General features: G+C 45.6%; 1 protein-coding gene across 1 annotated transcript in view; it reads right to left on the bottom strand.

The window, feature by feature from the left end:
- LOC143996084 (macrophage mannose receptor 1-like) overlaps positions 1–26,429 on the bottom strand; it is a 214,390-nt gene that overhangs the window by 13,007 nt on the left and 174,954 nt on the right. The window contains exons 26-27 of the mRNA XM_077490909.1: positions 12,326–12,475; positions 3,693–3,809 (exon numbers count right to left, since the gene is read on the bottom strand). Coding sequence (XP_077347035.1) covers positions 3,693–3,809; positions 12,326–12,475 — 267 coding nt within the window. The remainder of the gene's footprint in view (positions 1–3,692; positions 3,810–12,325; positions 12,476–26,429) is intronic.

Genomic DNA, 26,429 nt, shown 5'->3' with positions numbered 1-26,429 from the left:
AGAAATAAATATGTGAAAAGTGTGGTGTGCATTTGTATTCAGCCCCCCTGAGTCAATACTTTGTAAAATCACCTTTCGCCGCAATTGCAGCTGCAAGTCTTTTTTTGGGTATGTCTCTACCAGCTTTACACATCTAGAGAGTGACATTTTTGCCCATTCTTCTTTACAAAATAGCTCAAGCTCTGTCAGATTGGATGGAGAGCGTCTGTGAACAGCAATTTTCAGGTCTTGCCACAGATTCTCAGTTGGACTTAGGTCTGACTGGGCCAGTCTAACACATGAATATGCTTTGATCTAAAACATTCCATTGTAGCTCTGACTGTATGTTTAGGGTCATAGTCCTGTTGGAAGGTGAACCTCCACTCAGTCTCAAGTCTTTTGCAGACTCTAACAGGTTTTCTTCTAAGGTTGCCCTGTGTTTGGCTCCATCCATCTTCCCATCAACTCTAACCAGCATCCCTGTTGAAGAAAAGCATCCCCACAACATGATGCTGCCACCACCATGTTTCATGGTGTGTTCAGGGTAATGCGTAGTTTTCGGCCACACATAGCGTTTTGCTTTTAGGCCAAAAAATGTTGGTCTCATCTGACCAGAGCACCTTCTTCCACATGTTTGCTGTGTCCCCCACATGGCTTCTCACAGACTGCAAACGGCACTTCTAATGGCTTTCTTTCAACAATGGCTTTCTTCTTGTCACTCTTCCATAAGGGCTAGATTTGTAAAGAGCACGACTAATAGTTGTCCTGTGGACAGATTCTCCCACCTGAGCTGTGGATCCGTTCAGCTCCTCCAGAGTTGCCATGGGCCCTTTTGGCTGCTTCTCTGATTAATGCTCTCCTTGCCTGGCCTGTCATTTTAGGTGGACGGCCATGTCTTGGTAGGTTTGCAGTTGTGTCATACTCTTTCCATTTTCGGATGATGGATTGAACAGTACTTCGTGAGATATTCAAACCTTGGAATATTTTTATATGGTGTGTTCCTTGGCTTTCATGATGCTGTTTGTTCACTAGGGTTCTCTAACAAACCTCTTAGGGCTTCACTGAACAGCTGTATTTATACTGAGATTAAATTACACGCAGGTGGACCCTATTTACTAATTAGGGGACTTCTGAAGGCAATTGGTTCCACTAGATTTTAGTTAGGGGTATCCAAGTAAAGGGGACTGAATACAAATGCACGCCACACTTTTCAGATATTAATTTTATAAAACATTTTGAAAACCATTTATCATTTTCCTTCCACTTCACAATTACGTGCCACTTTGTGTTGGTCTAACACAAAAAATACATTTATGTTTTTGGTTGTAAGATGACAAAATGTGGAAAATTTCAAGGGGTATGAATACTTTTTCAAGGCAATGTATGTTGATAGCAGGAGAGAACAGAATGAGAGATAAGCTCATCATTGTGCTGATTGTCCAATCACAGGCAGGGGGTGGGTTCATGAAAGCCTGTGCTCAAAGGAAGTGGTTTGAATGATGCTGATCTTCACGCAACCCAGGAAATCAGAGGGCATATAGTCCTTTTTTGCTTATGCTTTACAGTTTAAAGTATAACTAAAGGCAACATTTTTTTTAACGTTTTGGATAGAGTGGAGAGGGATTAGAACCCCTGTCAGGTTTATTGTTGTCTGTGCCCCCATTATGGAGATTCGCCCTCTCTATTTTTCCTGGTTTACCACTATCATTGAAAGTGAAAGCATAGAAAATCACACATTTTGGGTTGTCCACAAAAATATAATAGAAGGAAAATCCTCCAAAGGGGACACTAGTTCTGGTGAACTGGGGGTTCCCAAGGGATTCCCTTAATTTGCAGGGCTTTCCTCTCACTTCCTGTTTTGGCTATGGCACTGGAAGTAAAGGGAAATCTCCGAAATGGGACACAGATGCCAAAAAAATCCTTGCTTTATCTAAAATGAAAAAAAAAAGTTTTGCCTATAGTTCTACTTTAATATGAAGGCTATAATTGCTGACCTCCATCTGCAAACGCTAGTTGGCTGCTTCCCTATGACTTCAATACTATGAAGTTGATTTACTTAAGGTAAATAGACTGTGCACTTTGCAAAGTGCAGTTGAACCCTGCAAAAGAAGTTGCTCCAGAGCTTAGTAAATAAGTAGAAGCTCTGCTGACTTTCATCATCCAATCAAAAGCAAGCAAAAATGCTGTATTTGTTTTATTTTTCCTTGCACGTGATTGGATATTCTTTGCAAAGTAAAGCTTTACCTCATTTACTTAACTCTGGAGCAACCACACTTGCAGAGGGCAAGTGCACTTTGTGCATTGCTTATTTTCCTTTAGTAAATCGACCCCTTTGAGTCACTGACCTGGAACACAGGAGTATGCAGATCAGGAGAGTCATGCCGCGTACTCACGACCGGTTTTCCCGTCGGAATAAACTCCGAAGGTTTTTCCAACAGAGTTCTGCTTAAACTGTCGTGCATACACACGATCACACCGATCGTCAAGAACGTAGTGACGTACAGCAGGTACAACGGGACAAGAAAAAGGAAGTTCAATAGCCAGTAGCCAATAACTTCCGTCTCGTACTTGCTTCAGAGCATGCGCTGTTTTTGGTCCGTCGGAACAGCATACAGACGAGTGGTTTTCCCGATAGGATTTGGTTCCGTCGGAAATATTTAGAACATGTTCTATGTCTAGGTCCATCAGAATTATCAAAAAAAAAAGTCACATGATCGGAATATACGATGAAAAGCTTCCGTCTGACTTTTTCTGTCGGACATTCCGCTCGTGTGTATACGGCATCAGAATTGAGTGAGAAGTTGTTATTCGCATACTTGTTCTGAACAAGTGACTCATAATAGAAAAGGAAGAGGGTTGGCATGACAGTTAGGCAATTATCATTTATAGAATGAGAAACAACAGACGCCTCAATGTTCCTTGTGAAAGGTTCCCTTTTATTTCTGAACATCTCTGATGCAATAGAGGCAGACTGGCATCTATCAAAGATCTAAATTGTAATTATTTAGATCTAGAAAAAATAGCAAGAAGCAAACATAACGCTAAATAGGAGGAACTCCATCCAAACTATCTCCTTTTAGTTATGGACATCGTGGGGAGGGGTTAAAACCTTTACCGGTACTAGGTTTCACTGCCAAATAGGACTCCATCCAAAATATCTTCATTTAGTTGTGGACATAGGGTTGGAACTGCTACTGGGTTTCATTGCTAAAGAGAATCTCCATCAAAATGATCTTCTTTTAAATTTGGACATAGTGAAGAAGGGTTAGACCCTCTACTAGGTTTCATTGCTAAATAGGAACTCCATCAAAATGTATTTAAGTTGTGGACATAATGGAGGAGGGTTAGAACCTCTGTTAAGCTTTACTACTGTATATGGCCTCCCTTGGAGAGATTAATCTACTCTTTTAATGGTTACCTTAGTCACTGTGTGTGAAAGAGGGAAATTAAAAAGTGTATGGTTCTCACCATAACACAGATGTAAACACCATCCAGTTGGGAAATCTCTTCCGGTGATAATGATCAGTGAGATATCACCTCATTTTGGGGAGACTTTCAAAGACTTCCTGTTGTATCTCAGGTACAAGAAGTGAATTGGTAGCAGGTAGCAATAAGAATCTGATAGTTCCACTTTAGAGTTAATGTGATGTAGTAAATGAACATTGACCATATATGATAACTTAGACAACAATGTTTTAGATAAGATACTACACCTTCTACATTCTTATATAAACCGATCCAAAAGGTGCTTTCTATGTCACCGAGCAACTCAGCATGCTCAAACAGAAAATCTGCTTCATGCTGATCTTCAATCGACGCCAATTTGCCTCCTGCAAAGAAAAATTCCAAAACAGTGTAAAAGCGGAACCCCTAGTAGACATAAAAAACACAAATTAACACATCTTAGTATTCGTTATTATATCATTAAAGTATATCTAACCCCAAGAACAAAAATGTCATTTACAGCTTACCAGCCCTTACATGTGGAGGCTGCATTCATTTTATTCTTTAAGGGCCTTTTCACACAAGCTCCAAAAACAGACAGGCAAACCTGATCGGAAGCTGTGGGTGTATGGGCAGGCTGATGTAAATGGACTAATATCTTTTTTTCACCCGCCTATCCCTGAGTCTGTCCAGAAAAAAAAAATAAAAATGGAAAAGGACCTCTAAATGTGACGTATTGTATGCAGCCTGATATAAGTGGACACAGGTCTGTTTACATCTTGCCGCCTACAGATCTATCACAGGTCCACTCCTGTCTGTTGTGTAGATGCAGACACAAACTGAATTGGCACAAATGTAAACAAACTGACACCCGTCCTGTTCAGCGTCGATTCAGCAGGGGACCTGCTCCCGGATCTCCAGCTGAATGGAGCAGATCAGCACCATGTGAAAGGCCCCTAAAGCTGAATTCCGTGTTTGACAATTTTTATATAGGTATCTTGGTCCAGCTTGGATTAATGTGAGTACATATGTGCCATACCTGTGGGATCCCCATGGAGGCTAGAAATGACTATATTAGGCACCACCAGTGATCTCCACTAGTTTTAGGGTCCTGTGCCAAGCAGTTGCCCTGCTGCATTCTGAACACGGGAGGATGCCCACTCAGCCTATGCGCCATCCTGAGAACACTTTCCATTTTCTAAGTGAATGTAAACGGTCCTCTGATTGCACAAGGTGGAGAGGCAGTGTCACAATCTCCACCTTGTCCAATCAGAGGCTAGCAGCAAACACTCTAGCAGTAGCAGCTATTGTCACACAACTGGGCAAACAAAACATCCCGCCAAACACCCTCCTCCAGTCAGCCGCACAATATTCATTCACTACTGTTCAGGCAAAAAAAAAAAATTAAAATGAACAAAGCCACCACATCTAAGGACTGGCAATATATTATAGTTATGTTGTTGGGTTTAGATATCCTTCAAATGAGTTCTACGGGCATAGCATATGCTTTCATTTTATAACTTCAGCATTGTAATAGCAATACAAACAATAGTTATATTGATAATCCAATATAAGTTTGTAAGGGGGGGCTTACAACGCCCAAGTGCCCCCAGAGGTGGGCTAAGGCTATTGTTTAACACAAGGCTGGCGTTAAGGCAGCACTCCAACTTAAAAGTGATGCTTCTTCATTAATAACATAATTAACTCCTTGTAATCTGTGGCCCAACTTCTGTAAACCCCCCACATTGTTCATTACGGACATTAGTTCCTCATTCACTTTATGCACTACAGATAATAGTTCTGCAATACACTTCATAACTCTTTTCAACCTGTACTGTGCAGTACTTCTAAACCAGTAATGATGAGCTTGTACTGGACATCACCAGCCCAGTAAACTGTCACCTCACTTCCATTGACATTAATTCATATGTTTCACTTGAACACTAGAAAGTTGTACTCTTGTACATAACCCATGTTTACTCTTTTCCCGAGGCCTCACTCTATCTTCTGTGACTCCCAAGCTAGGTCCCAGTGCCACGATGTTGGACCCAGTATTGGGGTTCTGGCTGCTAGGAAAGAAGCCTAAGTACAAAAGCTCCTTTACTACCAGGGCCTCCATTACCTTTGCCAAGTCACCATTACCTGACCGGCTGGCTACTTATGTACACAACCCTAGTACTGTATTCATTAGCAATGGGAATTTAACTTCCTCCAAGTAGCTTCACTGCATGTTAGACATTTGTACTGCATCTTCTCTATCTCATTATGTCCCCTTATTAAGCCCTCTTCTTGTAATGGGTAATGGGCCATGCATGCATTGAGCCCTTTTAATTCTGTCATAAAGTAACTTCAGACCAGGCCAGACAAGTTGAACAACAATACACTTTTACTGAAGATGTTTAAATATACTAGATAAACAGTTTAACAGGTATTCTTCAACATACATTCCTGTACATGTTCTCCTAAGTGCCCCATGAGGTAGTCATACCTTAAATAAGTGAGAAAGTCCTTTAAGTCTGAAAGTTAATTTAGCAGTGGCATAAGGCCATATCCTTGGTAGCCTGACTGGGCTCCCAAAGAGGAGGTTAAGGGGAAGAAGTAGTGCACATCTTCAGCAGCATTCTGTTCCCTAAGTGGGTAGACCTGGAAAGGTTGCATTTCTACATTTGTAACCATTTCAACTACTAAAAAAGATTTTTCTGGCGTTTAAGAGTCTCTAGTTTACCCGTTATAAACTCCAGTTTTAGACTTTCACAGTGCCCTAATGAAACTCATGTCATGTGAGTGAAATGCATTGGCATTTCAACATCATCTGACCTGGCCTCACCTGTACAGCTCCTTTCATCTTCCTCTCCACCTGATCTAACTGATCAATTCCCAGCACATACAGCCATCTGCTTACATGGCGAGCACCAAGCTCTGGGCTTTGAAGATCGGAGAAGTTTTGCCAGCATCTTACATCTTCAGCCCCCACGCTGATCTGCGGCTTTGGCTGTTCATGGAACTCTGAAAGAGACTTCTTTGGCGGCCTACCACCTACATGAATTTCTTCATCAGTTTAGGCCAAAATATATTCTTCTACATATTTTGGGTAAAAAAAAAAAGTATGGCATTTTTATTATTTTTTTTATTTTATTTTTTTTACTAGTAATGGCGGTGATCTGTTATTTTTAGCTGTACTGCGACATTGCGATGGAGAGATCGGACACTTTTGGCACATTTTTGGGACCATTAACATTTATATAGCAATCAGTGCTATAAATATGCACTGACTACTGTGTAAATTCCACTGGCAGGGAAGGGGTTAACACTGTGTGTTCCCTTGTGTGTTCTAATGCCGTGTACACACGGCCGGACTTTCTCGGCAGACTAGGTCTGACGGTCTTCCCGACGGAGTTCCAACGGACTTCCGAATTAAAGGACTTGCCCACGAACGGACTAAGTCCGTTCGAAAGTCTGTTCTTTTTGAATGTGATGACGTAAGATGGGACTAAAAAAGGAAGTTCAATAGACAGTAGCCAATAGCTGCCCTTGCGTCGTATTGCGTCCGTCGGACAGATTTGAAACATGTTCTATTTCTCGGTCGGTTGGATTTTTTTTATATAAAAACGATCAGATTATCCCACACACGATTGGAATGTCCGACGGACTGATCCCGTCGGACCTAGTCTGGTCTTGTGTAAGCGGCATTACTGTGAGGGCATTGGACTGACTAGGAGGAGACAGATTGTTGTTCCTACTTAGTAGGAACACACGATCGGTCTCCTCTCCTCTGACAGGACAGGGATTTGTGTGTTCACACACACAAATCCCCATGCTGGCTCTCGTGCACTTGATCCGGCGGCTCTGGGGGCTCTTAAAGGGAAACCCATATATATATATATATATATATGTGTGATTTTGCCCAGGAGAGCCATTGTGCCGCAATAAATCTGCGTTAACTGGTCGGGGACCAGTTAATCAGCAAGCAGTCCATACAATACGGATGGATTCTTTCCCCCTATTGCTTTCAAGGACTATTTTTGATGTGTCTAAATTACTGGTCTAGCTAAGATTTATCAATTTTTTTCAGCAATTCCTTTGGCCATCATTTGTTTCAAATAAGTGACTCATCTCTGCATAGGGTTGACTGCTGGTGTGACAGCAGGTAATGCATGTGAGCCCACGTCTTTTTTTTTTTTTTTTTGTAATTCTTTTATTAAATGAAAGAAAACATTACAGAGGCATGGTCAACATTGATGGAACAGGTACACTTTCAGAAACAAAAGATACAATGGCACTTAGGTAGAGATACAGTAAACAGCCTAGGCATAAATAAACTGGCAGGCATTCCCAGTTGGGAGCAAATTCCTAGTACAGGGCCTCTAAATCACTGAAGTAATTCCGACCAACCCAAGTGGGCAGCGCTCATTGTTCGGCCATGCATAGCAGCAACAAGTAAAAGATTCCAGAATTTTGTTAATGGGGGGGAAGGAAGCGGAAAGGGTGGTGGGCCCCAGCCTGGTTGATCGGGGCAAGCATAATTGGAGCCTTGAGAAACTTTGAACTAGAAAGGGAAAATACATAGCGAACAGAACTTAAAACAATAACAATAAAGCATGTTGAGCATCAGAGAAAACATAGCCCATCACCCCCAACAATGTCCCATAGCCCATTACCTAGATCAAGAACAATGCTGGACTGATTAAGGCCAGGTGAACTCAACTGTTATTGGCCGTATCGATGGTGATGGAGGAGTCCACACCCACGGCGAGGTAGCCCCTCGGCCAAAAGTGGCCAAGCGGGGGGGGGGGGGGGAGAGGCGCAGGGGACAGACATATCAATGTCATCTGGAGACAGCTCAATTGTGTCCAAAAAAGTGGGAGGGGTGGGGGGAGGAACCCCACAACTGGAGGGGGACGAGGGAGGGCGGGGAGTAAGACAGAGCCTTTGACAACGCCATGGGTGGGAAAATCCCACCGCACCCCCTACAACCCCACCGCCCACCAAAAGAGACACACAACACACCCCTAGCAGGTCCCCCCTCCACCCCCCATCGCTCATGAGAGGGATCCCATCCAGATAGTGGAATAGGGGTGCATAAGAGAGATCAAGCCAAATGTCATTCTGCAGTCCAACCACTATAGCAACACACAGAAAAGGCTAAGCAGGTGACGGCTCACTGGTAGTGGGAGAAAGTCATCATCTTACCCACCCCCGGGAATGGGGGTATATATCAGTCTTCCGCTGCCAGGGGATGTGGTCTGACGTCTTCCCTGCTTGGTGCACAAGATCGTGGGCGGCGTACCCGTTGCGGTCTAGGTAATGGTGGTCCGAGCGCCTCCTTAGAGAGCAGGTAATCAAACCAGTTGGGTACAGTGATGGCCGGTCTGTCAAGGAAGGCAAATAAATCCGGTAGCTGGTCAGGGGAACGAAGGTGGAACTCTGCTCCTCTCCTCCTGATGTTTAAGTGGAAGGGGTGACCCCATCGGTAGGTGGCTTTGGCGGTTCGGATCACTTCAAGGAGGGGGCGTAGGAGGCCCCGCATAGCTCTTGTTTGTCTAGAGACATCTGGGTAGATCCGTATAAGAGCTCCATCAAAGTCAATTGGGCCCCTTTCCCCCCAGGCAAGGCGCAGGACCTCTTCCTTTACTGTAAAGAAATGCACTCTGCACAGTACATCGCGTGGCAGGTCCGCTGTCCCCGGGTCCCTAGAGGTTGATGGGGCTGTCCTGGGGCCTGGTATCCGGTGTACTCGGTCCAATTCCAGTTCTGCACCGGGGGCTTCCCCAATACCTGATTCAGCAGGGCCACCACCGTGACGCGCAAGTCAGGACCCACGGTCGCCTCCGGGATACCCCGGAGGCGCAGATTGTTCCTCCGACTCCTGTTCTTGCCGTCGACCACCCGAAGTTGCATCTCAATCAGGCGCCTCTGGAGGGCCTGCTGTCCGGACTCAAGGCTTGCTAAGCGGGACTCAGAGGAAACGCTGGAGGATTCCAAGACCTTGACCCGCTCCTCCACAGTGTCCACTTGCTGGCGCAGGTCATGCAGCTCATGAGATAGGGCATTAACGATGGAGGCCGCCATCTTCTGCAGGTCTTGCTTGGATGGCAGACCCGCCACAATGTCCCGCCATGTGCCATTTGTACCATCCGCCGCGTCCCCTCCGCCTGGTAGGCTACAGGAGATGTCCAAGTTCGGTGAGGCAGGCGAGGGGGTGGGGGAGAATGCTCTCTCCTCCTGGGCAGTGTGTGGATGGGATGAGGCTGGTCCCGCTACGGTGCCCGTTCCCCGCTGTGCGGCGCCATGTGTGGAAGAAAGACACTGCGGCGCCATCTTGGATTGCACGGAGGGGGAAGCAAGTCTGTGCTGGCGGAGGAAATAAATGCTGATACCGGGTCCTTTCGGTGTCCCCATGCCCCGTGGGTGTTTGCTCGATCTGGGCATGTATTGGTTCGCCTCGTGTGATGAGCCGGCTGTCTGTAACAAGGCAAGCTCCTGCAGAGCTCCGGGAAGTGCGTCCTCACGCTTCCATTGTTAAGCCATGTCCCCCTTGTTTTTTGTTTTTAACCACTTTAAGACCGGGCATCTTTTTTAGATGTGGTGTTTACAAGTTAAAAACATTTTTTTCCTAGAAAATTACTTAGAACCCCCAAACATTATACATTTTTTTTCTAACATCCTAGAGTATAACATGGTGGTTGTTGCAATACTTTCTGTCACACTGTATTTGCGCAGCGCTCTTACAAGCGCACTTTTTAAAAAAAAATACACTTTTTTAAATTAAAAAATAAGACAACAGTAAAGTTAGCCCAATTGTTTTTTATATTGTGAAAGATAATGTTATGCCGAGTAATTTGATACCCAACATCTCACGCTTCAAAATTGCGCCCGCTCGTGGAATGGCGACAAACTTTTACCCTTAAAAATCTCTATAGGTGACATTAAAAAAATCTGCCGGTTGCATGTTTTGCATTACAGAGGAGCTTAAATTATTGCTCTCGCTCTACCGACCGCGGTGATACCTTACATGTGTGGTTTGAACATCATCACGTATGTGCTCACTTCTGCACGCGAGCTTGGTGGAATCGGGCACGTTAAAAAAAAAATTTATTTTAACTTTTACTTTTTATTTTTACACAGTTTTTCTCTTTTCATGTTTTAGGTGCTGTTTGTCTACTGATTGTCTCATTCCACAATTTCGATGACTACCTGCATGCTTTGCAGCCTTTCTCTGCTGTTTTTTTTAACGTTTTTAAGGACTACATTTCCCTTTACTGACTCTAGTTTTCACTGTGGCTGCAACAAAAGTTAGGGCCCATTCAAACGGGGCACAGGCATGCATCTCCCATGCAGGGCCATCTTTTATAGCATGAGAATGCACAGGTGTCATTCATTTTTAATGGGACTTGCAGCTGCTTGGACACAATGGCTGTTGTCTCAATATGTGATATGGGTGCGTGCAGGTGCAGGTCCATAAATGTGATATTAGGGCTCAATGGCTGTGCCTGTGCAGTTGCAGGTCTCAATAGAAATGAAATTAATGGGATGGCGGCAGGGGGATGCACGCAACAGCTGTGCATCCTTGTGATGGTAAAAGACATGTTCATGTTTTTATCTGTGCTGACTCATGTTCAGGGGCGGACAGACCATTTGGACCATGCCACTAAGGGGCCCCATCAGGGTTGCCAACCTCAATAAAACCAGGGACAGTATGTAAAAATCTGTTTTTTTTTTAAATCTCAAGATTATAGCTGCCCCACCTCTCCAATACCTTTTCAGTGTGTATGTGTATTCTGTGTGTGTATATTGTATGTCTGTGTGTGTATACTGTATATATGTGTGTATGTGTGTGTATACTGTATGGCCCCATAATCTATTGCCTGGGGGTCCCATAATCTCCTATTGCCTGGGGCCCCATAATCTCCTATTGCCCGGGGGCCCAATAATTTTCTTCTATTGCCCAAGAGGTCCATGAGTTGTCAGTCCGCCCCTGCTCATGTTCTTCAGTTCTGATTCAGATCTGGGTCAAGTCTGCTGTCTTTCCTGTGAAACTGTTACAATGTTGATGTGTGGTGGATCTGAGGAATTGATTGGCTAGTTTTTCCCACAAATTGTCCACATATTCACATTAAAAAAAGGCTCGTCAGTGCCCCAGGAGAGAGCTGGTGGAAATGCTGACAAGATGTAGGCCCTTATCCAGCTTGGGGGGGGGGGGGGCACTCGGGGCTCCCTGAGGGACAGGGAGCCTGAGTACTCTTAACTACCAATCTTGGACTTACTGCCTATATGGATCTTTGCCAAATATGGACTCTGTGCTACATATTGTGGATTATATACCAATGATGGATTCTGCCTGTAATGGACACTAAGGAATCTGTGCTCTTATTCAGGTATGATTATACTATTGGCACCAAAGCCCCATTGTACAAGATTTTGTATAAGAAGTTGCTTTACCAGAACTGTTCCTGTCAGTTGCCTGTGTAGGCCATGTTGCCATTGCTAGGGACAACCAAACATGTATCATTAGCCTAATGCAGCCAACCAGCAAAGGAATGGGTGACTGGTGGGGGGTGATAGTTACACTTGTAGTGAAGGGGTGTTTTGCTCGCCCCCCTCACTAGCAGCCAGCTCCCTGTATTTTGAGAACTGGACCTGAGATGCATGTCTGCTCCCTGTTTGAATGGGCCATTAAACAGCATATCGCAGTCAGCAGGTGAGAGTACTGCTGAACTCAACCCATTCCAGTGAATGGGGCCATACCTCAATTGCCCTGCAACACGGTGCATCAGCATTTTGAAGGCACCATATCACCTCCTTGCCATCTTTTAAACACCCAAACACACTGTGGATTGTTTTTCAGAGGAGTGGCAGTATAGCCACACGTTAATTAGCCCTTACAGTGTTTTATTGTGCTCACCGTGCCGAAGACATTGTATGGATGCCTGACCCCAGTTTTCATGTCTTGAAACTTCCAGAAAATAGCAATAGCTGCGGAAAGGAATCCAACTTCTGGAGGATGAGTCTGGGCATTTTCCAGGCTTTTCAGGTGGTACGGTGGGAGCTATCACTGAAAACATAAAAAGAGAAGTTAATGCTTTCATGAGAAATACAATTCTTCTGCCACGTTGTGTAAAGCCTAAAGCTGGCTATACGCTGATAGATTTTGTGCAAGTATTCGTATGAAAAATCTCTTCAGAACATTCAGTCTAGGTTCTATGTGGTTGCGATTGATTCGTTTTTCAGGTACGTTTTATAGTGCATTTTGAGTTTTTAAACCCGTGTTTTTGCATGCATATTTCATGCATTTTGTGTTTTTTTTAATGTCCCTTTAAAAACACTGTATATAGCTAATATATGCCCCTCCTTGCATTGCCTATTGGGAATTTTTGACCAAGAGGAGTTGGACGTGTATACCAAAATTATTTCTTAGGATTTTCTATTTTGGGGTCTGGAAGCTTATTGCAAGGAGGTGGATCCATAGGGAACAACTGACGTTAGAGATTTGGTTGAAGGTAGTGAATGATGACATTCTTCTATGATGTATGAGGCCTGGGGCTCCCCCAAGAAGTTTAGGAAGGTGTGGTTTGGTGGGTGGACTCAAAGGATATATTGGAGGAGGATGTGGATCACTGAATGGTTAAAGAGGAAGTAAACTCTCCCACTCTGATGCTTCATTTCATTTAGTCCATTATAATAAGTAATTATCAAAGCCACCTATTATAGCCACTGTAATCCAGCCCAAATCGCATATTACTTACTGTTTAAATAAACTTTAAAAATCTTGTTTCCAGGGGTTAAGTATTGTTTTCTGAGTCCACGGTGGAGTGTATTTCCGCCCTTACATTGAGCACTTCCTGTACTGTTAACCAAGCCTCCTTCTCAATCCAACGTTTCTATGGCAACCCTGCTTCCCTGTTCATAGTCGATTGTTTTATTTCATAGTATTTACTAGTGCTGATTACCTAGCGTTTGCATGCATGAGTCCTATCAGCTTCAGCTGATAAGACTGCAGTTATTTCTGTCCCTTGCCCTGCTTTACACTGTGTGTGAGGTCACATGGGGTATAGGAGGAAGCTCTGAGTGATTAGCAGCCTCCTGGGAGTTCAGTGCTGTGTGCCATAGGAAGTCCTGACAACAGATAGATAAGACATAGCCCTTGTACACACGGTCGGAGATTCCGACAACCAAATCCGACGGATTCTGTCCGTCGGATTTTGTCCGACGGATCTTGTCCGAAACTGTTGCATACACACGGTCAGACGAAGTTGTCGGAAAATCCAATCATTCAGAACGTGATGACGTTATTTCGTTACGACGGGACTACGTTCAGGCTAGTAGCCAATAGCTTTGGTGTAGGAATTTGATCTGAGCATGCGTGGCACTTTGTCCGATCGGAATTCTCTACACATGATCGGAGTATGTCCGATCGGACCAGTTTGTCGGAAAATATTTCCAGCAAGTTGGAAAATTTGGTCCGACGGATATTCCAACGGAAACAGTCCGATGCATACCACACACAGTCGGATTATCCGACAAAATGGTCCGATAGGACACATTCCGACGGATTCTCCGACCGTGTGTACAAGGGCATAGAGTGTGCCGTAATTCAGGGGAGATCTGGGCATGCTCAGTGACGTCATTCTAAAAAACAAAAAGGATTACAACAATACTATGCAAGTAAGGAGATATCTACACGCAGTGTTCATTAGGGTTTTTTATGCTGATTTACATGGGACAAAGTTGTGGGGGGAGGGTTTACACCACTTTAAGGGATGAGCAGTCACTGCAAGATCACAGTTTTTTGATAAGCCCCAACTGTTAAACTGTTAAGCACACTGTTAAAAAAAGGGGTTTTAGAGCAATATACTCCATCTGTAATTGCCCATGGTTTCACACACACACACACACACACACACACACACACACACACACACACACACACACACACACACACACACACACACACACACACACACACACACACACACACACACACACACACATTATATATATATATATATATATATATATATCTCATCTGGGGGGGAGGTTAGTAAATGCCTTGGTCTGTGCCTTGGTACATGCTAATTTCCTAATGTTGTATTGTGGGGGTAAACCATCTTGTTGCTTCCTAATTTAACAACAAAAAAACAAAACTATAACAGACTTCCTAAATAACAGGTTTGGACTTGGGACTTTGGTTGGAGTCTTCTGTGACTGGTAGTACTGGCCTTCTTGGCCGGTTTACTGTGAAATTTATACTGTTGTCATGCCTGTTTTTTCCCTTACCTGCCATCTGTATGTGAACTATTTTCTTATGCTAAATAAAAATCATTAAAAAAAAAGGAGTGGACCGGGAAGCCAGCAAGCTTAACAACCATTATCAGCTGTCAACGGGGTTGCCCGCAGACAGCTGAATGTAAAAAAAAGAATTGCCGGCTAAAAAAAATGTGAAAAAAACAACATGGGCTCCCACCAAATCCATGCCAGGCCCTTCTCTCACCATGCAGTGGGCAGGTCAGGAAAGGAAGGGGACGAGCAAGCGACACTTTTCACCGGACTCTAATCTAATGGGGGTCTGTAAAGGGGGGGCACTGATATAAGGGGAGTCTGAGCTAATGAGGGGGGTCTTTAAGTGGGGGTGCTAATATAAAGGGACTCTAATCTAATGGGGGTCTGTAAATGGGGGGGGGGGGGCTGATATATGGTGACTCTGATATAATGGTGGTTTTTAATTGGGAGTGCTGACTACTGAGCTAATGCTTGGTCAGCAACCATTAAAACAGCAGTCAGCATCGCCCATTAGAGACCCCCATTAGCTCATTCTCCCCTTACAGTATATCAGTGCCCACCCTGCCCCCCCTTTACATACCCCCATTAGATTAGAGTCAAGTGAAGAGAGAGAGCGAGGGGGGGCAGAGAGATGGGGTGATGGAGAGAGAGGCGACCCCAGGCCACGGTGTATATTAGCACTTTTAGGCTGGGTTCACACTGCTGCGGGGGGAGATCCGGATGTGATTCGCACCGCAAATCACATCCGATCTCCGTAGCGATGCGATTACAGCCATACAGATAGTATGGCTGAATTCGCAGCGCTCCCGCAGCAAACTCGCACGGGACCCTTTTTTTGGTCCGCAACAGAATCGGATCGCATGGGGGAGGTGTGCGAGGTGTGCGATGCGGGAAAACGCCGCGGATTCGCGGCGTTCCCGCATCGCAGCGGTGTGAACCCGGCCTTAGGCTGGGTTCACACTGCTGCGGGGGGAGAACCGGATGTGATTCGCACAGCAAATCACATCCGATCTCCGTAGCGCTGCGAGTTCAGCCATACAGATAGTATGGCTGAACTCGCAGCGGTCCCGCAGCAAACTCGCACGGGACCCTTTTTTGGGTCCGCAACGGAATCGGATCGCATGGGGGTTCACACCATGCGATCCGATTCCTGTGCGAGTCGGCAGATCGCACTGCGATATGCCGACGGATCTGGGGGTGTCATTAACATAACATTGACACCCCCAGCCGTCCGCATAGGGCAGTGTGAACTGCCGGCGGGAGGTGTGCGATGCGGGAAAACGCCGCGGATTCGCGGCGTTCCCGCATCGCAGCAATGTGAACCTAGCCTAAGTCTGGTTTTTGCAAAGACAGGCATGATGATTGCACCTATGGGCTGGGTTTATATTCCCCTCATGAAAAGAGCTCAGGGCTCACACATGGGAACAACTCCACCCTAAAGGCAGGTGGTCTGCTGTAGGAGTCGGCAAGTAAGCTCCATGAGGGAGTTTGACTAAGTAAGAGTGAGTGAGCCAGGAGGCTGAAGTTTTCTGTTATACAATGAATGTGGAACTTCAACGAGGGAAGACTTTCTGTGAAGTTTGTTTTGTTTAACCACCTCAGTACAGTGCAGTTACACCCCCTTCCAATTTTCAGCTTTCAGCGCTCTCACACTTTGAATGACAATTACTCAGTCATCCAACACAGTATCCATATGAAACTTGCGTCCTTTTTTCCACACAAATAGAGCTTTCTTTTAGTGGTATTTAATCACTAGTGGGTTTTTTATTTTTTGTGCTATAAATAAAATAAAACATAAATTTTGTGAAAAAAATGCCTTTTTCTTCGTTTCTGTCCAAAAATTTTTGCTAATTAGTAATTTTTCTTCATAAATTTTGGCCAAAATTTATACTGCTACATATCTTTGGTAAAAATAACCCACATTAGTATATATTATTTGGTCTTTGTGAAAGTTATAGAGTCTACAATCTATGGTGCCAATCACTAAAAATTCATCACTTCTGATCAGGCCTTCAGTACATCAGGTGTACCTCATTTCTTGAGACTCTAACTAGTCAGGAAAGTACAAATACCCCCCAAATGACCCCTTTTTACAAAGTAGACATCCCAAGGTATTAAGTAAGTAGCATGGTGAGTTTTTTTAAGTTGTCATTTTTTCCCACAATTCTTTGCAAAATGAAGATTTTTTATTTTTTTTTATTTTTTTTTACTAAATTGTCATATTATCAGGTTATTTCTCACACACAGCATATGTATACAACAAATTACCCCCCAAAATACATTCTGCTACTCTTCCCGAGTACGGCGATACCACATGTGTGAGACTTTTACACAGCCTGGCCACATACAGAGCACCAACATCGATGTAGTACCTTCAGACGTTCTACGAGCAAAAATGACGCATCTCATTTCTCAACCACCTATTACACTTTTGAAGGCCCTGGAGTACCAGGACAATGGAATTTCCCATAAAATCACCCCATTTTGGAAAGCTAACACCCCAACGTATAATCTGTGAGGCATAATGAGTCTTTTGAATGGTTAATTTTTTTCCAGAAGTTTTTGGAATATGTGGAAAAAAATTAAAACGCATTTTTTTTTTTACACAAAATTGTCAATTTATAAGATATTTCTAACACATAGCATGTATATAGCAAAAATTACACCCCAAAATACATTCTGCTACTCTTCCCGAGTACGGCGATACCACGTGTGTGAGACTTTTACACAGCCTGGCCACATACAGAGCACTAACATTGATGTAGTACCTTCAGACGTTCTATGAGCAAAAATGACGCATCTCATTTCTCAACCACCTATTACACTTTTGAAGGCCCTGGAGTACCAGCACAATGGAATTTCCCATAAAATGACCCCATTTTGGAAAGCAAACACCCCAACGTATAATCTGTGAGGCATAATGAGTCTTTTGAACGGTTCATTTATTTCCAGAAGTTTTTGGAATATGTGGAAAAAAATTAAAACGCATTTTTTTTTTACACAAAATTGTCAATTTATAAGATATTTCTAACACATAACATGTATATAGCAAAAATTACACCCCAAAATACATTCTGCTACTCCTCCCGAGTATGGCGATACCACATGTGTAGGACTTTTACACAGCCTGGCCACATAGATGGGCCAAACATTGAAGTAGTACGTTCAGGCGTTCTAGGAGCATAAATGACACATCTTATTTCATTCCTACCCATCACACTTTTGAAGGTCCTGGACCACCAGGACAGTGAAATTACCCACAAAATGACCCTATTTTGGAAAGCAAACACCCCAACGTATATTCTATGAGACATGGGCTGCAAATAGGTACTCGGGTACTCTGATGGGCTGGAGATAGGTACTCGGGTACTCAGATGGACTGTGACAGGTACTCGGGTACTCTGATGGCCTGGTGACAGGTACTCGGGTACTCTGATGGCCTGGTGACAGGTACTCGGGTACACTGATGGCCTGGTGACAGGTACTCGGGTACTCTGATGGCCTGGTGACAGGTACTCGGGTACTCTGATGGCCTGGTGACAGGTACTCGGGTACTCTGATGGCCTGGTGACAGGTACTCGGGTACTCTGATGGCCTGGTGACAGGTACTCGGGTACTCTGATGGCCTGGTGACAGGTACTCGGGTACTCTGATGGCCTGGTGACAGGTACTCGGGTACTCTGATGGCCTGGTGACAAGTACTCAGGTACTCTGATGGCCTGGTGACAGGTACTCTGATGGTTTGGTGACTGGTATTTGGGTACTCTGAAGGGCGGTGACAGGTACTCAGATGAACTGTGACAGGTACTCGGGTACTCAGATGGGCTGTGACAGGTACTCGGTACTCTAATGGACTGTGACAGGTACTCGGTACTCTAATGGACTGTGACAGGTACTCGGTACTCTAATGGACTCTGACAGGTACTCGGTACTCTAATGGACTGTGACAGGTACTCGGGTACCCTGATGGGCCGTGACAGGTACTCGGGTACCCTGATGGGCCGTGACAGGTACTCGGGTACCCTGATGGGCCGTGACAGGTACTCGGGTACCCTGATGGGCCGTGACAGGTACTCGGGTACTCTGATGTGCCGTGACAGGTACTCGGGTACTCTGATGTGCCGTGACAGGTACTCGGGTGCTCTGATGTGCCGTGACAGGTACTCGGGTACTCTGATGGGCCGGGACAGGTACTCGGGTACTCTGATGGGCCGGGACAGGTACTCGGGTACTCAGATGAACTGTGACAGGTACTCGGGTACTCAGATGAACTGTGACAGGTACTCGGGTACTCAGATGGGCTGGGACAGGTACTCGGGTACTCAGATGGGCTGGGACAGGTACTCGGGTACTCTGATGGGCTGGGACAGGTACTCGGGTACTCTGATGGGCTGGGACAGGTACTCGGGTACTCTGATGGGCTGGGACAGGTACTCGGGTACTCTGATGGGCTGGGACAGGTACTCGGGTACTCTGATGGGCTGGGACAGGTACTCGGGTACTCTGATGGGCTGGGACAGGTACTCTGATGGGCTGAGACAGGTACTCGGGTACTCTGATGGGCTGGGACAGGTACTCGGGTACTCTGATGGGCTGGGACAGGTACTCGGGTACTCTGATGGGCTGGGACAGGTACTCAAATACTCTGATGGACTGTGACAGGTACTCTGATGGACTGTGATTGACAGGTACTATGAGGGGTGGTGACAGGTCCTCTTTATTGGGGGGGGGGGCAATCAGTATGTTTGGTGTACACTGTATGCGGTAACGAGATGTTACCGCAATCTCCTCCTCACACACGATCGGTGTGTGAGGAGGAGAACCCGGTAACATCCCGTTACCGCGGTTTGTTTACATTTTAGTGATCGGCTGTGAAAGGATCACAGCCGATCACGTGGGTAAACAGCCAGCCAATGGCTGTTTACCAGTGTCGGTGACGAGCAGTGTTCCCGGGGAACACGCCGTCACCGACGTGCACGCGCAGCGCGCTCGCGATCGCGCGCATGCGGCGTGCACGTAGGGGGTGTGACCATCTGCGATCACGTGGTAAACAGCCATAACGAATGGCTGTTCACCCCCTTCGGTGGCGAGCGGTGTCTCCGTGACACGCCGCCACCGAAGAAACAGGGATGCGCACGCACGATCGCGCGCATCCCTGTTTAAACGGGAGGCCGTCATATGACGGCCTCCCGCCACAATAGCTGCGCCGCCTGGCCGTCATTTGACGGCCGGCGGTCAGCAACTAGTTAAATAAAATTGGGCTTAAAAATACAGTCTGGACTGACTGGTGTTCCTGAAAACGCATACACCACTTGTGTATAATCACCCCAGATAGTATATGTATATATATATATATATATATATATATATATATATATATATATATATATATATATTCTGCATCCAGTGTAGCCTATATCTGCAGTGCATTCTGTGGTGTACTGTTTCTAATAGACTTCAGGCAGTGTACACAGTATCTAATACAGTGTGTACAGTTTCTACTACACTTCTGGTGGTGTACACAGTATCTAATACAGTGCACCTGTAGTAGAGTTGCTAATACAGTGTAGGCGGTGTACACAGTATCTAATACAGTATGTAGAGTTTCTACTACACTTCTGGCGGTGTACACAGCATCTAATACAGTGTAGTGTGGTGTTGCAAAACAAAATATACATCATGTCCGGAAGGCCACCAAGGAGAGGCAGACGCTCACAGGCCCCTAAAAGAGGGCAAGCAGCCTCTGTGTCTACAGTCAGCTGTGCTAGCCATGGACATGGTGCATCCTCTGAAGGTGGCTGTGGGGCACGCTTGTTCTTTTTTTCTGCTGCTGGCTGTGTTATTGAGCCAGAACATGCAAAAGAGTGGTTAACCAAGCTGTCCTCATCCCCCTCATCCTCTGTCACCCAGGCTCAGAGTAGTTGGCCTTCCAATGCAGCTGCCAAAGTGGCCTATTCCATCGGCTCCTTGTCCACAGTCACTCCTTCCATAGCCCCACCATCATTCACGGAGGACTCCTCAGAACTATTCAACCATAGTGTCGGGTACATGCTGCTGGAGGATGCGCAGCAATTTGAAGGCTCCGATATTGGTTCTCAGGTTGAGGAAAGGAGTAATGTGAGCCTAGAGAGAGGGGGTGCCCAAGAAGGACAAGAAACTGGCAGTCATGTTCACCCAGCTGCAGCATACTGCCAAGTTTGCTCCAGTGATGAGGAGGGAGGGGATGATGTGGTCACTGACTGTACTTGGGTGCCTGAGAGAAGAGAGGAGGAGGAGGAGGCACAACTCCAACGAGGCAGGATGTCCTCTAGGGGGCAGCCAACCTATTAAATCACACCGCAGAACTCCGCAGGTGCAGGGCATTGCTGACTTTTAAAAGTTCCTTGGTGAGGGTCTTTTTTGACACGTGTGCAGTAGATCGCGCCATTGCTGTTTGCAACCTATGTCTGAAGTGGATCAAGCGTGGCCAGAACAGCATCGGCTTGGGCACCACAAGCTTGACCAGACATACCTCCAGTCCTCTCAAAAACCTGCACTGAGAGGAATGAAGGTATAGCAATAGGTGTCCCAAGTACTTGTAGCCAATCTGCTAGCAGTACACCACTATCTGATTTTAGCAGGCAAATTTCCCTACCTCAGTCACTAAACCGTAAAAAGAAATTCGGTCCCAGCCATCCTCATGCTCAGCGTCTGAATGCTAGCTTGGCCACATTGCTAGCACTGCAACTGCTGCCTTTTCAACTGGTAGACTCTGCCCAGTGGCAGGTTCCAAAACGCCATTTCTTTTCATGGAAGGCCATTCCGGCTCTCTAGCAGCATGTGGAAGGCAATGTTTTGGCCTCGTTGGACAGGGAGGTCAGCAGTAAGGTGCATATTACCACTGACTCATGGTCCAGCAGGCATGGGCAGGGACATTACCTTTCCTTCACGGTGCACTGGGTACCTCTGCTGGCAGCTGGGAAGGATGCAAGACAGGATTCAGTATTGTTGGAGCTTGTTCCGCCACCATGCCTCCAAAATGCTTGTGGGGATTCTGCTACAGCTCTCTCCTCCACCCCCACCTATTCTTCCTCTATGGCCTCTTCTGCAGATTTGTCCTTTGAACCAGCCATGCTCCGTAAGTGTTCAAGGGGCTACGCATGCAGTCAGGCAAAAAGATGCCATGCGGTGCTTGATTTGGTCTGCTTAGGGCACAGGAGCCACACTGGCGCAGAGATTCTGTTAGCTCTGCATGGGCAGGCTCAGAGGTGGTTGACACCACTCCAGCTTCAGCCAGAAATGGTTGTATGCGACAATGGCACCAACCTTCTTTCCTTCCTCTGACAGGGACACTTGAGTCATGTTTGGCACACATCCTGAATTTGGTGGTGCAATGGTTCTTGAGCAGGTACCCAGGCTTACAGGATCTCCTGAGGCAGGCCAGAAAAGTCTGGTTATTTCCGTGGGTCATACAATGCCAGTGTTCAGCTGACTGACATTCAAAGGGAATGCAACCTGCCCACCAACTGCCTCATTTGTGACATGCCCACCAGGTGGAACTCAACATTGGCAATGCTGCAGCAGGCCATCAATGAGTACCTGTGCGAGTATGGCACCAGGACAGGGTCAGGGGAGCTTGGCTTCTTTTCGCCATGCCAGTGGCTACTGATCAAGGATGCATGCAATGTCCTGCCACCATTTGAGGAGGCCACCGGGATGGTGAGCAGCAACAAAGCATACGTCAGTGACACTGTACCTCTTGTCTTCCTGTTCGCATACACGCTTTGTGGAATAATGGACAGGGCACTTGAGGCAGAACAGTGGGAGGAAGAGGAGGACTTCCTTACCACTCAAGGCTCCCTTTATCCACATAGTATTCCTGCAGATCTACCAAACACACAGGAAGAAGAGGAGGAGGATTGTGTCAGCATGGACGTGGAGGATAACACTCAGCAGCAGTCTTCAAGGGATGGTTTTCAGTCCCTCCCCAGTAGGGATGAGCTTCGTGTTCGAGTCTAACATACGTTCGACTTGAACATCGGCTGTTCGCCCATTCGGCGAATTCCGAACGTTATGGGCCGTTCGCACCAAATTCGTGTGGCGCTCACGGCCCAAAATGCACTGCGATGGCGCAGTGCATTGCTGGCTCATGATTGGCCAAGCATGCACTGTACCCCGCATGCTTGGCCAATCACAGCGCCGGCAGCGAGGAGAGCCATGATTGGCCACAGGCAGGATGCCTGTGGCCAATCATAGCTCAGGCTTGTAGTACACGCCCCACACTATATAAGGCCGCCAGCGCAGCGGCCTTGTGTAGTGTGTTGGCATCTGTAGCAGTTAATGGGTGTTCTGTGTACCTTCAACACAGTATACACCGATCGTTATCGGCCGATTTTTCGTTCTTGCTCTTCTGTAGCGGTTGTTGTCTGCGTGCCCTGACCGCAGTATACACCGCTATATTCACCTATTTATCTAGCGATATATCTATCTTTTATAATAGAGCTGTCAGTCAGTGTTAGGAGATTGTGCGTGCTGTCTGCGTGCTCTGAATGCAGTATACACCGCTATATCCACCTATCTAGCTAAATATCTTGCTCGTTTTAAATAGAGCTTTCAGTCAGTGTTAGGAGATTGTGCGTGCTGTCTGCGTGCTCTGAAAAAGACGGACGGCACAACAAATTATACAGGGGTGATAACCCTTCCCTATGTTTTCCAAAAAGCTTAAAAATAGTTTTTTTGACTGGAGCTACACTTTAAAAATGTACCAGTTGAAAATTACAAACAGATTCAACTTAACACAACAAACCTACACAGTCCCTGTCTTGTTTTCACCGCCTGTATACTGCTGTTCTGAGTATATAGGGCCTGGGGGCCACACGTATTTCCTTTTTTTAATATGGGTACGGGGTTCCCCTTAATATGCGTACAAGACCCAAAGGGGTTGGTAATGGGCAGGGAGGGCTACCCATGCCATTTTTCTCAATGATTTTCAACCATATTGCAGGAACCAGATATAACATTAAAACCACAAGCAGCTTTAAATGACGTTATTTCCGTTAAATGTCATTTTGTGCAGGGACTGTTCTAAACACGGGAAACACGTGGCACTTCACAGGCATACTATAGACACCCCCCAGGCACCATATTTAAAGGAATATTTCACTTTTTTTTTTCATTTTAATCGTCATTAAAATCAGTGCTCCCGCCAAAACGGCCATTTTTAAAAGTTTTTTTTGCAGTGACCCATGTCCCCTGGGGCAGGAGCCAGGTCCCCAAACCCTTTTTAGGACAGTATCTTGCATATTAGCCGTTAAAATTAACACTTTTCATTTCGAACGTTCGAGTCCCATAGACTTCAATGGGGTTCTAACGTTCGTACGAATTTGGGGTCCGTTCCAAAGTTCTGGTGCGAACCGAACCGGGGGGTGTTCGGCTCATCCCTACTCCCCAGAAACCCAAGGAGTTATGGCTGGGAGGAGGTAGTTACGAATCATGTGATGCTTAGTGACCCAGAGGATTCAGAATCGAATGCCTCTGCAAACTCATGCTGCATGGCCTCCCTGATTCTGCAAAGCCTGCAAAATGACCCTAGGAATCGTGTTATCAAGGAGAATGATCATTATTGGCGGCCTTGAAGAAAGGTTTGTGTAATGCATTTCCAGACCGTGGGAGGTTACAATTTCCTGGTACTGGACAACATGTTGCTGAGGCTTTGTTCAGTCAGAGGAAGAGCAGTGGAGTTGGTGGCCGGCTTACCGATGCCTTTAACCTCCCTGGTGGTATGATTATGTTCAATTTTTGATGCTGAAAGCGGTACAATTATTTTGCATGGAAATTTGGTGTTTTATATTGTAGGCCTGTAATGCTTAGGAATAACTCATTTAAATTTGTCCAAATAAGAGTCTAGTAGACATCCTGGGTATAATAAAGTTTGAAAAACAAAATCATAAATTATAATATAATAAATAACTATAAATAATTATAACAAATAATAATATTATAATAATAATAATAAAAATTATTCAATAATGTAATCAAATCAAAAACACTGAAATATGCAGAGTTGCAGAATTATCGCTGTCATTACTTTCAGTGTTTGATGAAGGATTTCCCCACAAATCACTATCGCTCAATTCTGCAAGTGATTCTAATTTATTATCACTGTTTTCTAGCTGGTCTAAAACCACTTTTGATGTAAAGGGACACTTGTTGGTTGCTATGGACAATCCCCAGTTTCCAGGCAGAAAGAACAGTATTAATAACATAAAACTGTATGCAGGGCACTGGATAAACCACTAGGGAGAAAAGGGAGGTGAAATAAACTGATACAGTAATGTAAGTTGTAAGATTACAGTGAACTGTATATGTAATGTATTTTTTTCCTTTTGGAATTTTGAGCCGTTTTCCCCCCACCCCGTGCGTTGCAACGCTCGCAGGGAACGGAGCTCGGCACTGTAATATATCCGGCGAAGCACAGCTCGCGCACAGACTGGGGGAATATTTCAGGATCCCGATGACGACAAGGTAAGTAACCTCTTCCTGGATCCTGCGATGCGATCCCGAGTGTGGCTCAGGGTTACCGCTTTTGATACTGAAAATTCACCCCGAGCCACACTTATGCCCCGTACACACGAGCGGACTTTTCGACATCCAAACTCCGACGGACTGAGTCCGGCGGACTATCCGCTCGTGTGTGGGCTGCAACGGACTTTAGCTTCGCAAAAGTCTGACGGACTTTAGAAATGAAGCATGCTTCAAATTTTCCCGACGGAACTCCGCCGGACCCGGTCCCCTTCGAAAAATTCGCTCGTGTGTGTGCTACTCCGACGGACTAAAACCGACGCTAGGGCAGCTATTGGCTACTGTCTATGAACTTCCTACGTCGAATCCAGTCGTACGTCATCACGTTCGACTCCGTCGGAGTTTGGTGTGATGGTGTGTGGTCAAGTCCGTTCGGTCGAAAAGTCCGCCAGAACTCCGGCGGAACTCCGCTAGAACTCCGTCGGAAGTCTGTCAGACTTAATCCCTCTCGTGTGTACGGGGCATTAGGAATACCGTCATGGAGGTTAAACAATTTTTCAGCGCCAAGGTCTGATTGGTTCAAGCATCCATCACCAGCATCTGCATTACATGGTGCAGGAATATCTAGGGGCAAGAGCAGACTTGGAGACCCTTTCCAAAAGAGCATCCACTGTGTTACTGGGTCTTGAGAATTGACCACTGGTCAGAACTTGCTCAAAATGCAATTGAGCTACTGGCCTATCCTGCATCCAGTGTTCTTTCTGAATGCACATTCAGTGCTGCTGGAGGGTTTGTAATGGCGCCCGTCCACAGAATCCATTGATAGGCTCACATTCATAAAAACAAATCAGTCTTGGATCAGCAGCTATCAAGCACCTGATACAACTGATTGCATTTTCTATGAATGTGGGATCCCTTGAAGACTGCCTATGCTGAATGACTATCCTATTCCTCCTCAATCTTGATGATGCTAGCTTCCAACAATATTTTTGGTTTAGGGCACCACCACCACCCAAGGCCCAATTTTTCTGCCCCTGTTTAACAGTCACAACAACAAACAATCACAGTCTGCTTAAACTAATAACACACAAAGAATTAAATGTTACCATGTTTTTATTGAACACACCATGTAAACATTCACAGTGCAGGTGGAAAAAGTATGTGAACCCTTGGATTTAATAACTGGTTGAACCTCCTTTGGCAGCAATAACTTCAACCAAACGTTTCCT

Source organism: Lithobates pipiens, unplaced genomic scaffold, assembly GCF_037356315.1.
Source record: "Lithobates pipiens isolate NorthernLeopardFrog02 unplaced genomic scaffold, aLitPip1_a1.2 Scaffold_19, whole genome shotgun sequence".
Taxonomy (NCBI): domain Eukaryota; kingdom Metazoa; phylum Chordata; class Amphibia; order Anura; family Ranidae; genus Lithobates; species Lithobates pipiens.
The sequence above is the reverse complement of the archived record's forward strand: the minus strand, read 5'-3'. Positions and strand labels throughout refer to the sequence as shown.